The 14,264-nt window shown below is 29.8% G+C and overlaps 2 protein-coding genes across 2 annotated transcripts in view; both read right to left on the bottom strand.

Moving 5' to 3' along the window:
- LOC107011931 (salicylic acid-binding protein 2-like) overlaps positions 1 to 7,906 on the bottom strand; it is a 9,725-nt gene extending 1,819 nt beyond the window's left edge. The window contains exons 1-2 of the mRNA XM_015211621.2: positions 7,415 to 7,906; positions 685 to 822 (exon numbers count right to left, since the gene is read on the bottom strand). Coding sequence (XP_015067107.1) covers positions 685 to 822; positions 7,415 to 7,780 — 504 coding nt within the window. The 5' untranslated portion in view covers positions 7,781 to 7,906. The remainder of the gene's footprint in view (positions 1 to 684; positions 823 to 7,414) is intronic.
- A 2,394-nt stretch (positions 7,907 to 10,300) lies between these two features.
- LOC107011928 (salicylic acid-binding protein 2-like) lies at positions 10,301 to 12,685 on the bottom strand. Its single transcript, XM_015211619.1, has 3 exons — positions 12,278 to 12,685; positions 10,882 to 11,019; positions 10,301 to 10,799 (listed from the first exon to the last, which is right to left on the bottom strand). The coding sequence occupies exons 1-3, from the start codon at positions 12,641 to 12,643 to the stop codon at positions 10,515 to 10,517; spliced, it is 789 nt and encodes a 262-aa protein (XP_015067105.1). The 5' UTR covers positions 12,644 to 12,685; the 3' UTR covers positions 10,301 to 10,514.
- Between the last annotated feature and the right edge of the window lie 1,579 nt (positions 12,686 to 14,264).

The following is a 14,264-nucleotide window of genomic DNA, read 5'->3' as shown; positions in this document are numbered from 1 at the left end:
GAGGGAGGTAGGAGTTTTAAAATAAAAATATTTTAAAAAACGACCTCAAAATTTTTTGGGAGGGGTGGGGGTGGGAGGCTGACCAGTTGTGGGTGGGTTGGATGGGGGGTCAGGAATCGGGTGAAAAATATATATTTTGAAATTGAAAATATTTTTGAAATTGATTTTTTTGCCAAAAAAAATGTAATTAGAAGTTGGAGAAGAGTTTTTGAAAATGTTTTCCTTAATTTTTGAAGGGAAGTCATTTTCCTTAATTTTGAGGAAAATGAGTTGATTTGGAAAATGTTTTCCAATACTTTTGTCTCAACCAAACATGAGAAAATTGGTTCATACCAAACACACTCTTTATGTTCAAATTTTGAAAAAAATTTAAATTTGTGTATTAGGTAGTTAAGTTAAATCACGTAAAATATGTTATCTCCTTTTTAATTATATGTATTCACCTTAGTAAGTCATTGGGTTTTTTTTGCTTGAGGTTGATGCATGTAACTAAAGGAGATAAACATATTTTGTATGGTTTACTTAACTACCTAATAGACGAAGGAGAACACAAACAATTTTTTCCCCCAAATTTATACTGTAAGCTAAACAGAACACTTTATTAGGAATTAAAATTTTAAATTAGAACAAAACTTAGTTTGAGTGTCTAAGTGAAATATTTGAACGAGTGTAAATAAAGCTTACCTCAGGAGGGCATAATTGATAAAGATTGTAAGCCAAGAACTTGGGCCCAAAAAATATGGATGGCAGAGGCTCTTCAGGGGAACCATATGATACAAATCGGGTGTCCAACCAATTCATTGTTTGCATCCTCTCAAAATACTTCACAAAATCACAGTAAAATTGGGTTTATGAATAAAACATATCATTCAAAATCAACATAAATAATGTGTTGTTTTATTTTCTAACGAACAGATTAATCACATCTAATTCATCATATCAAGATCACATATTTTAAATTCACCTATTATTTACGGTTTATCAATATTTATCAAAATTATTACAATCGACAAAAAAAATAACTGAAGAAAATTCAAAAAAAAAAAGGACGATGATTAATAAAACTGGAGAAGCTATATGGATAATTTTTATTTCAAAATTGAATTACCTTGGGAAAAACACAAGGCAGTGAAGAATTGAGATAGAAAAAAGTTGAAGTTCAGCAGATGCATTCGAAATTAATAATATTATATTTATTTTATAAAAAAAATAATCTACATATATAAATATATTACTTATCTAAGATGTTTGAATTAGTTGAACCAATTGAATATATGTCATATCATATCATCAACTATTAGTCTATTACTAGTTCTGATCAACTATTAGTCTCTTATTAGTTCTGATATACATATTTAATTTAATTTTATGATAAAATTTTAATGTGTTAGACTTAATTTCAAATTTTAGATTCATCTTTGTCTGGATCGAAGATGCTTGGATATTGGACTTCAAAATCAGTCATTTCCAAAAGCTGCTACTGTGAAAATACAGGTGCTATATTATATAAGAAAGAATAATATCGAACAATGTGTATTAATAATAATAGTAATGTTGAGATTAATAATACTTTGAGATTATTTTTTATTTACTCTTTGGCTTGATGTATCAATGATAATCTTATCTTTAAACATGCTTATTCATATATTAATAAGTTATTCTATTGTTAGTACTATGATTTTTACTATGTAAAGTGTATAACTAATACATATATGAATTATAAATAGTCTAAAGTGGGGTTGGGGTTCAGGGGCGTAGCTATAGCTATCCCACTGGACACCTTTCGTCGAAAAATTACGATATATAATATATATATGTTAAATTTTACATTTAAATTATATATTTTTAAAGTTGGACACTCTTAACAAAAGTATACCTTTGACATAGTAATAATAAGGTCCATTTGAATGAGGTAGTTCTGAGTTTGAACTCCAAGTAGGATAATATTTTTTTTTTATTTTGACAGTCACAAACATTATTATTTGACATCTTTAATAAAATTTATGACTCTTTCACTAGAAATTCCAAGTAGGATAATATTTTTTTTTATTTTGACAGTCACAAACATTATTATTTGACATCTTTAATAAAATTTATAACTCTTTCACTAAAGGATGAGAGATCAGGGGTGGGTGATCATGGAGAAGATCGTAGAAACAATGGAGAGGGACATATCACAGACAATGAAAAATCAGACACTAAATATGTCACGACCCAAATTTGCAAGTCGTGATGGCACCTATGTTCCCAACCAATAGGTAAGCCAACCCAACATATTAACCCAACTAAATCAACAAATGAGTAAAAAGGCTAACACTTTGCAAGAATCTCCAACATTGGGTTCCTTATAAGTACGAAATGCGGAAGATAAAATATATCACCCCAAGAATTGGTGTCTTAAGTACAAGAGCTTCTAGAATACGATGCAAGTCTGAAACTAAAATGACAAATCTAACTTAAGGGATATCCTGTCTGAATACTGAATAACAGAATACGTAAAGATAGAGGGAGGTGTGGGCCACGGAACAGCCAAGCAGCTCACCACAACTCCAAGAACTTCAAGCCGGACTCAATTTGCTCCACGAGATGTGCTCCTACTCGGAATCGAATCTGCACCACAAAGAGTGCAACAAGCGTAGTATGAGTACGAAACCACGTGTACCCAGTATGTCTCATTGACCGACAACGAAGAAGTAGTGACGGGAGTTATATAAGAAAATAAATTCTTAGATTGTACAAGTATATATATATATTACACTTACTATTTTAGTTTCATCAATAAAGGAAATCAACATTTAATATTTTCCAAACACCAAACGAAACATATAGTCATCAAGAATGAATGATGGGATGAAATGCAATGCAATATGATGCCATGTAATGATATGTCTCAGAATACCCAGTACTCACTCAACCGTATATACATGATACTCCTCGGAAATACATCGAGAGTTCATGACCCATGGGGGACTCGCGAGGTCCATATACCGACACGGACGATCTCCACGTGTCTGTGCGGACGATCTCAACGCACTATCATAATATCAAACAATTTTCGCACGGACGGTCTCCACGTGCCCAAATTACAATCTTAACATCTCACCATCCCCAGCACGGAGAACGTGCCCAACTTATACTCAGTCTCATGTCTATGCATGTGCACAATATTATTTCAATAGAGGGGATGATAATGCATCTCAATCAATCAATATGAACATAATACATAACCACCTCAATTATCACAACTATACGGGTGAAATAAATAAAACACAATCACACAAGGAATTCAAGTTAATAATATATCAGCTAATGCCCATATGCTTTGGCATTCTCAAATTTCAATCCACATTCTATAATAGTATTTTCCTTTTTATAACACCGGTACTCGTACCAATGCCCGTCACACCATTGATACGAGACCACCATCTTTCCCCCTTACCCCTTTGTCTATTTTCATTTTTAATTTTTAATTAGGAAAAACATCCTTCAACAAGTCTAAAAAGCCTTAACATACCTCAAGTGCCGAATTCGTGTCACGAATCTTTAAGATAGTTCCTTCCCTTTTTGCAAAGTTCCGTAATGTTCACGATCTACCAATGATGCAATATTCATAAGTAAGCGAGTTTGTGGACATTCAAATTATTATATGTCTATCATAGACGCTAAAACTCACTCATATTTTCAACCAAACTCCAAATCTTGATATATATATTGGTATGCCAAATTTTTCATACTTGCTAAATTTCAAGCCAAGAACTTAACTTTACATCTCCCAATACTCTTGAATTCAATGTTAAATTATATAATATACACCAAATAATTAATTACCTATCTCAATATATCAAACTAATATCTTAATTTTATATATGTATAAAATAAGAATCAACAATACCACTGCTCCAATGTGACCAATGTGACCCCTTTTTTTTTTTCTTCCTAACGTCACATATGCCTGCAACATGCCAATTTCCCTAGTTGCCAATCATTGGCATGATTGCCCAATGATTGGCTTGAATTCCATTCTCCTCCCCACCATTTTAATACTTTAGACATATCTATGCAGTCCTAAAATATGACTACGCTGACAGATTTATAGAGCAAGTGTAAAGCAGTGAATCGAAAAAGTGTGAACTGCAGTTGGTTTCTGTCCTTGCTTATTAGTGAAAGATCTGTTCCTCAGTTGGTTCTCCCTCGCGCTAGATTAACACATGGATCTTAAAAATATACTAATAAAAAAATATATACGAGAAAATTACAGACTAACAACCTATACGATATCAACAGATTCTTCACGCCAACAATTTTTACCACTAATGCATGCTTATGCAGAATATAGATCGGTTAAGGAAAAACTTTTACCTTCAATACTTTACTTCGTTCCTCTTGTTCTGTAATCTACGCTGCCCAAAAAAAATCAGTTTCTACCTTTTTTTGTTTTCTGCCCTTCTAATGTTAATTAAGTAAAATAAATAAACTAACCCCACTAACCTAAATCAATTAATGGGTATGACCCACTAACTATTAACTAGATTAATTCTTCACTAAAATTTTTATCAACTAAATATTCTTAGTTTCGAATAGTTTAAAAATACCCCTTTAAATTTTCAAAAGGAGTCAAACTAGTCCTAGTTCTCAAAACGACCTAGCGGGTCGTTACAAAATAATAAAAGTGAAGTTTAATTATTTGCGAGAGACCAAAATGGTTCTCTTTTATTAATATGTTGCAATGAATTTTAGGGGTATTTTAGAAAATCGAAAAAGGGTTAAAATTGTTTTTAAACTATGTGAAATAAATCACTTATATTTTTCATTATATTTTGGGATCAAAAATACCCCATGTTATCCTAGGAGACCATAAATACCTTCAAGAGTTAACACCTCAATTTTTTTAGTGATGTGGCAATGCCACATGGGACTCATCCCTCCACTTAAGCGTTGTCAATTAAGATTCACTACAAAAGAATTTGATCTTTAGTGGCGACAAAGTTGCCACAAAATCTCAAAATGTTGCCACTAAAGGTTGTCAGTGATTTTTAGTGACGACTAATAGTAAAACCTATTTTTTTAAAAAAAGATATGATAATTAATTTTCGATTGCAACCTAATTTTCTAAAATAAATAACTTCCAATATTAATATTAAAAACACCCAATATTATTACGAAAAATTATGAAAATTACTTCTCGATTCACATCTCTTACTATAAAATGCATAATTGTACATTATATACATTTAAATATAATATAAAAATAAAATATACAATTTCTTCAAACTCCTACTTAATCGATATCATTTTTTAAAAAAAAAAAAACAATGAAGAAAAACACACAAAATTAGAATTTAATGTTAAAAAATTTTAGTGACGATTTTTTGGGCTTTTGTGGCGACTATTGTCGTCGCTAAAGGTCTAATTCTTTTGTAATGATCCTAGTTGGCAATGCTTAGGTGGAAGGATTAGTTCCACGTGACTTGACAAGTCAATAAAAATATTGAGTGTTAACTCTTGAAGGTATATATGATCTCTGAGGATAACAGAAAGGACATTTTTTATTTCAAAATATAACGAAAGGTATAAATAATCTATTTTACATAGTTTAAAAATAATTTTCGCCCTTTTTCATTAGAAAATTAGAAAGTGGTACAATGCAAGATTAGCAAATCCATATATACCCAAAAATATCATTTAACCTGCCCCTACTCAAAAAAAAATAGAAAAATAAACGAGAGCTACAATTGGACAAATGTGGAGAAATAATGTATTTTAGAAAATTATATTAAAAGGTATGTGGAACAAACGTGAAAAAATATTGATGTAACTGTTGAGCAATAAGTCTATTGTACATTGAGCAAATTATTAAATGTAAAATTTTAACGTGTTGCTAATTTTCAACTATAGCATTTCTTTTCATAGAAAGTTAATGGACCACCTATCATGAATTTATTGCGGTGTAATTATTTCATCCATAAATTCTAAAGTTTCATGGAAAAGACTAGATGAATAAATTCAAATTATTATGAATAGAATTTGTTTAATAATAAATAAGTATGGGACTCATTTGCTCATAGAAAATTGGCTCTCACTTCATTAAATATATAGTGAAATATTATTTTTATGACTATAGAAATCTATATTTAATAAAATTGTATGGCCATGAAAGTTAATTAATTAACATTGAATGACTTTTAAATACAAAATTCAGTGACTCTAAATAATTATATATATAAATAACATAATTCTTCAATTTTAAGTTCTGAATTTTCAATCAAGCAAACGAATAAAAATCACAAAAATCAAGATGAAATGACATTATCAAAAAAGCATTATAAGGCATGTATATACAATAAAATCTCTATAAATTAATATAGGTGGGATCATGAAATTTTATTATTTTATAAATATATTATTTAATCGATAAATATATTATTTATTAATTTGAAGAATAGTTTGAGATTCGATGAAGGTTAATTTTTATTAACTCAAAATCATTGTATATTACTAATTTATGTATCATATTTATCGATTTCACATTAAAAAAATATCATACATAAAGTACAACGAATACATCAAAATTATTGTACCTTATTAGTTTTAACATTGTGATGTTGTGATAATAAGAGCTTTCAAGATGTATTATCGAACATAATTTGTCGTAAGATATAGAAGGTATGGAGTGAGACAAAATGATCCAACAAAGATCAATGTTTTGGATGCTATTAATTATGCAATTCTTGTTTGAACAACAAATGTTCAGCAAGAGACAATAGCAAATTGTTTTCGATACTGTAAAAATCGTTCGAGAGATGCAATCTCAAAGAATATGAATGAACCTACTTGTGAAAACGTCATTCATGAACTTGAGGTCATGATTAATGATCTCGGTTACCATAGTAAAATGGATGTCAATAGCATGTTTGATTATCCGAGTGAAAGTGATACTTGTTCAGAGGTCTAGAGTTTAGAAAAAATTGTGGATATCATCGAAAAAAGCAATGTTGATGATGAAGTTGAAGATGATATTGTCCTTTGGAACTAGATACGCGTAAAGAAACACTTGTCGTATCTAAAATTCTTCACAATTTTATGGTGCAATTCGAAAAGACAACACCAGAGCTTTTGGATGCATTTAGAGATGAGCTTCAACTATATCTAAATTTTAAGAAAAATCAGATCACAATATAATCATATTTCACTAAATTGTCTTAGATATATTTGTATTTTAAAGAATTATTAATTTGTGATATTAATGGGACCACATATTTATATAAGGGTCTTCTGAAAATATATTATCTTGTTATCTTATCGAAATTGGTAATTTTTTCAATTGGCCCAAATAGAAACAAGAGGAAAATATTATTTTAGAGAGATTATTAATTTATCGAGAATTAATTTATAGAGGTTTTACTGTATTACTTACCTGATCCAAGACATAGGAAGACGTGTGAATAGAATCAGGCATGAAGGCAGCCAAGAAAACAACAACATAGATCTTTTGTGGGTATTTTTCCATAACAATTCCCAAATTCATACCACCAAGACTATGTCCAACTAGTATGACTTTTTCTTCTTGTGGAAGAGATTCCATCAATGGCAAAGTGTAATCATGAAATGTGTGAAGTTGCTCTATTTTTCTCAGATCAATCCCAGAGGCTGCTAAGTCAAGAGCAGTGACCTTGTGGCCTGCAGCCTCTAGCAATGGTTTTAGCTTGTACCAACACCAAGCTCCATGGCATGCACCATGTACCAAAACAAAGTGTCTTCCTTGCTTCTTGATAGGTTCCATTTTCAGGCCTTTGTGAAACTTTTCCTTTGGCTTAGTACTCTTTTTAAGTCAGAAGAACTCTAAGATGGGTTATATGGTTATTTTGTGGATATCATCACATGTTTTTTATTGTGTTTAGGTGATGACACCTTGCTTCTTGTATATATATTAGCTGTCATATTTTTCTTTTAATTATTTGTTTTTATTTTCTTGAGTCGAGAGTTTTTTTTTAAAACAACATTTCTACCTCGCAAAGGTAGTGCGATGAGATTTGTGTATATTCTATCTTTAGAATTCATTTTATGAGATTTCACTGAGTTTATTGTTGATGTTGACTATTGTTAATTCGAGATATCTCTTTAAGCGTGAGCAAATATATCTAATTTTGGATCTATAAAAAGTTAGTTCCGTTACAAGAAACCTTTTAGCACGTTCGAATTTTTTTTGAGTTTAAATCTACTCTTTTAGCATTTTTTTTGTTTTAAAAAAAATAAAAAATGCGAAAGATTGGTCCCGAAACTAAATGAAGAGAAGCTTAAGAAAAGTGAAAGATTGATCATGTACGATTCAAACGGGAAACTTGAGGGGTTAATTTAAAGGAGATCTACCATTACACTACAACTTACTTATTGTTCATAAGGGGGTTCAAAATTAATATATTTACATAAATGCAGAAAATTTACCTTATATATACTATTTAATGTTTTTCGAGAGGGTTCGGGTGAATTTTCTGGAACCCACGTGGGTCCACCCCTAATATATCTTCAAGCAAATCAGATTCTAATTCTACGATCTTCTATAGTGATTCCAAGTTCACACCTCAATATTTTCAATACTTGGTTAGACATATATCATATAGAACTCTCATTTTCTTTTTAAAAATTCATTTATAGAGATTTCTTATCAGTCCAAAAAGGAGAACTAAAACACTATTTTTTTTTGGAACAAGAAAAACACATGTTTTTCGTCCTTTCTCCTAAGAAATAAAATTATTTAAGCACCGTGGAATCACATAATTAATTATGGAGATTTCTTATTATTGAAATAGTTCAAATAATTAATTAATTTAAACTACTTTTACCATGATAAATTACAAATCTTCCACTAGAACTTCATAATTGTACTCTTCCATTTATATTTTCAAAATTCTCCATTTAATACTTGTTTAATTCTTCATGTTAAGATTACACTATTAATCAATAACTAAATTACTTTAGAACTTTATTTAACTTATATCTTGTGTCGAGTTCATAAAATTTACTCGCAAATTCTGACACAATAAAAACTTATAAATCTGTAAAAAGGCATATTATAAATCGTGCGAAATATGCATACCCAACGAGTACTACCCTTTTTACTGATTGCGCCCTCTATATTATGAATTCCATCAATTAACTTATTATTTCACAAATATATAATCAAAACAAAGTTAGATTGTCAACAAATGATTTTATACTTTATAATTTCCTCTTATTATCAACTATAGTTATGCTGGCAAAACAGAGTAAATATCAAGCACGTTTTAGCATTGTTCTCTGGGTTTTCTAATGTTTTGAGTAAATTTTAACTGCTTTCATCTTTTTATACTTCACGTCATGTTAGATAAAGCAACAATGACTAGACAATTAATTTAAATTAAAGATGTAAATATGCTATTAATTTAATTAATTATTGTTATATTAATATTGGATTAATAGATAGATAACGATCTTTTCTAATTTAATATAATTAAGTTAATTTGAACTATTAAACTCAAATATCCCATCAAGCCACCTAATAAGCAATCCTATTCTTGTTACTTAGTCTACTCCTCTTCACAAACAATTTCAATTATTTCTTATTAACAAACTATTTCAACAGAATTGGTCGTCCCACTTATTAACATGAATTTAGCAAACATCAACTCAAATTTTCTCCATCTCTTTAGCTTCCTAAATTCATATTTTCAAAAAACAATCCCAAAAAAGACAAAAGGCAAATACAATTGCTAATGAAAAATGTACATGCCTCATAAAACTAAAAAATATCATTTGGGATATTTTTATAAAAAAAAAATTGTGTTGTGTATCCCTATTTTAGAGCTTTCACTTTTCTGCTTTTTTGATAATTTGAACTTACAATCTTAATATTGATGATAAAAAAATCCATCTGAAAAATTCATTTGGTTTGGTCGATTGAGAATTTAAATTGTTCTTACGATGATAAGTTACAAATCATTTCTCTAAAAATTCATAATTGCATTCCTCCATTTATATTTCATAATTCTCCATAAACACTTATATAATTCTTCATATTAAGATTGCATATATTAATCAATAAATTAAAATACTGACAAATTTAATTCAATGACTAGTTTTCTTTAGAACTCTACTTATACCATGTGTTGGATACATGAAATTCACTTGCAAGTTTTGATACAATAAAAATTTATAACATTCTCAAAAAGATGTATCATCAAACTTTATATCGAGACATGAATTACATCAATTAACTTATTATATTTCCAAGTATATATTATGATCATACAATCTACTGGACATATTCATCCGTCTCAAGATCTCATATAATTAATATATATACATATCATGATAGTTGTATGAAGATTGTAAATAAAAGTACAATTAACCGTTAAAAGAGAATATAGTTTTGTCAAACAAGTCTAAAACATTTTATTGATACTTCAAACGAACACAAACATGTGTTTTTTCCAGTTGAAAGCAACAACAACTAACTATTCAAAAGTGTAGAAGATGGATCAATTGTATTTATGGACAATCTCCAATAGAGTGTCACAAAGTTGTTTAGGCATACATAGCATTGCCATATGATCAGCACCTTTAACCTCCTTTACGTCGATGACGGATTCAATGTTATCAATTTGCCATTGCTGGAATTCTTTTGGCAAGACTTTATCCTCAGTGCAGATTATATAAACTTTGTTTACTGATCCATAACCTTCATCCGTGAAATACTTTGCCTTCGATAGATGTTCGATGAACAAAGAGCTTGGTCTTATTAATGTCGATGCTAACGCAACATCCTATACCAAATAATATTGCTTTAGATATGTCATTTGCATTCACCAAAACAACATAAAACACTTGTTTCTAAATAATGCTTACCTCAGGAGAGCATAACTGATAAAATCGGTGAGCCAACAACTTGGGATCCAAAAATATGGATGTCAAAGGCTCTTCAGGGGAACCATATGATACAAATTGGGTGTCACACCAATTCTTTGTTGGCGTCCTCTCAAAGTACTGAACATTAAAATTGAGTTTGTATAAATAAAAGAGAAAATAGTCAAATCAACCCCTAATCTATAGTACAATTTTCAGTTACATACTAATATTTTAAGTATCAGCCTAAAACTAAACGCTCACACTCATAACCTCAAGTGATGCACGTAGTGGCGTAGCCCTTCGTCGGAATATTATATTGTACATACATGTAAAATGGTAAATTAAGTAGTTAAATAATATATTTTGGACATCCTTAACACAACAATATAATGTAGCCTAGTGATTCTACGCGCCTTGAAAGAGTAAAGATATAAAAATTTTAAGTATTTATGTGTTCGAATTTCACTACTAGCAATTCTTTTTTCACTTTTAAGAAGAGAAGATTCACTTTTGGCGTATTGGATTAATGTTAATTGATTTCGAATTATGTGTGAAGATCTAAACCAAAAATTAGAGAACTTTATTGACCTACAAAATTGTCGAAATCAAAAAAAATAAATTGTGGGTTGTTGGGTTTGAATCCAAATCTGAAAATTTTCATTTTCAATTACTAGTTTGTAGAGACTAAATTAAATCCCTTATGGGAATCTCATTGTTGAGTTATTGAGTTTGAGTAAAGAAAAATTTACCAAATAAGGAGGAAATGCAAATTTATGGACAACCATTGTTAAAAAGCTTTGAAGCTCAAAAATAAACTGTCAAATTTATCGGTGAGTTCATCTTTTTCGGTGATTATTTTTTCGTCATCGCCTACTCTTGCTATGAGTTTTTCTCACAAATATTTAAATTTATCATCCGTCAAAGATGGAAATGTTGGGACTGCTCACTTCTTCTCCCATAAAAGTTTAAGGGGATAGTAATTCCCTCCATTAAAAAGAGGTAATTTTTCTTACAAAAATAAATAAATAAGAAGAAAAATATACAATTTAATTATAACAAGAATATAATAAAAATATTCTTTTTATTTATTTTTTGCTTCTCCTCTCTCAAAAAAGAATGAAATACACTTTCTATGCCATGTCAGCACATGCCAACACTGAAGGGGTCACTTGATCCGTTTTAAGTACTTCAAGGAGGTAATAGAATTCCGAAAAAATAAGTTTGTAGTTGAAAATCCTCTCAAGTACTGAACATTAAAATTAAGTTTACATAAATAAAACACAAACAATCATTCACAAACCACAAGATTATCAAAAAGCATATGTCAAATCAAGTAAGATAAACAAATTAAAAGAGAGAAATCGACGTAGTATACGTATTAATTATATATATTTACCTGATCCAAAACATAGGAGGACACGTGAGCAGAATCAGGCATAAGAACAGTCAAGAAAACAGCAGCAAATATCTTTTGTGAGTATTTTTCCATAGCAAGTCCCAAATTGATACCACCATAACTATGCCCTACTAGTACAACCTTTTCCTCATGTGGAAGGGATTCCATAAACTCCATCAATGGCGCGGTATAATCAACAAGTGTGCGAATTTCCTCTATTTTTCTCAAATCAATGCCAGAGGCTGCCATGTCAAGGGCAGTGACCTTGTGGCCAGCAGCCTCTAGCAATGGCTTTAGCTTGTACCAACACCAACTTCCATGGCATGCACCATGTACCAAAACAAAATGTTTCTTCATAACCTCCATTTTTTGGTCTTGTGTTTTTTTTTTCTTTGAGCCACAAGGACACAAAGATGGGTCATATATATAGTGGTTTGGTAGACAGTTTATATTCACTTAATCTGGAAACTCAAATATTTGACTATTGAAATAGAGGGAGTATATACTTAATAATATTTGTCATAATATTTTAAATGAATCTATTATGGATATTATTTCAATAAATGAAAACTCATCAAGGAGAATTTTTTTCTAATATAATTCTTTAATTATGTTTATCTAAATTATGATGGTGTTAATCGTGATTTATTCATTCGTTCACTTTTTTAATATCGATATCACATACAAATTTTGTTAAATTAAAATAATGAAGTGTTATGCGGAAGCTAATAATTATGAATCTGAATTAAAGAGAAGAAGAAAATAACATGTGTACCTAATAATATGTTTGGAGAAATTGTATCATGTCTCACATCTTAGAGCTCCGTTACACTAACAAATGATGGAAGTTCTTGATGGTTTGTGCTGTGACAATGAGAAGACATAAGAAAGAAAGTTGTAACACGAAGAGTCAATTTCCTAAATAGTCACCCAAGTTAAGAGATTGGTCATGAAATATCATGTATGTATCATTTAAAACCAAAATATCACTCAACTATCACTATTTTTTCCTCCAAATATACTTGACACTTCAAAACCCTCACTCTCTCTTAGTTGGCATAACATGTCATGAAAGTCTTCTTTTTAAGAGTAACTTTTAGATATAACAAAGATAAAAATCATATTTGTATACTATATCTATAGTTTGCATAATACGCTCCATAGCTAATTTTATGTTTGCTATGAATCTACTGATCTGTATATTTTGGTAATCCTGCCAATTTATATAATTTGATTTTAAAATTTTTTTTAAAAAATAATAAAAAGACGCTAACATATGTTAAACAAGGCATATATTCCCCTCAGAACTTGTATCGAAAAGTCATTTACACATTTAAACTATCATGGTAACCTATTACACACCTTATCTTATTCAAAGTGATATTAATGTCCCCTATTAAGGTGACATGGCAGGGAAAGTGTCTTTACTTTCTTTAAGGTGCGTGAGAAGAAGAAAATGTATGTTAAAATGACAAATTTAAACACGTGGCACTATTTTATTGGAAATTATAAAGTTAAAGTATTAAAAAATTCAATATATTAATTATATCAATCTTCTTTCTTTTTTGGTCCTTTTATTGGCGGCCCCAATTTCTTTAAAGTTTTTATACATATATTTTTTTAATTTCTTCTTCTTCAACAATTCATTTTCATTTGTCACCATTGATGATTTCTTCACTTTATCCTTAGAAGCATATCCAATACACTATCCATAAAGAGAAACTCTTAAAGAACAATTGTTTCTCTCAAGTTGTGACATCAAAGGATCAAACAAACATCGAATTAAAACAAAAATTTCAAAAGTTCTATAGTCATGTGCTCACTTTCATTATTCACCCAAAAGGAAGCAGCAAAATAAAATAAAATCTATGTTAAAGTTCGTGATTTTTCTACTCGCAGTCATCAGAGAAGATCACTGAAAAAAATCATGAGAAAGATAATGACTTATATTGAAAATCCTATCACTTTTATACATAAAATTTATGAT

This window comes from Solanum pennellii, chromosome 2, assembly GCF_001406875.1.
Source record: "Solanum pennellii chromosome 2, SPENNV200".
NCBI lineage: Eukaryota > Viridiplantae > Streptophyta > Magnoliopsida > Solanales > Solanaceae > Solanum > Solanum pennellii.
This window is presented reverse-complemented; position numbering and strand designations above follow the sequence as displayed.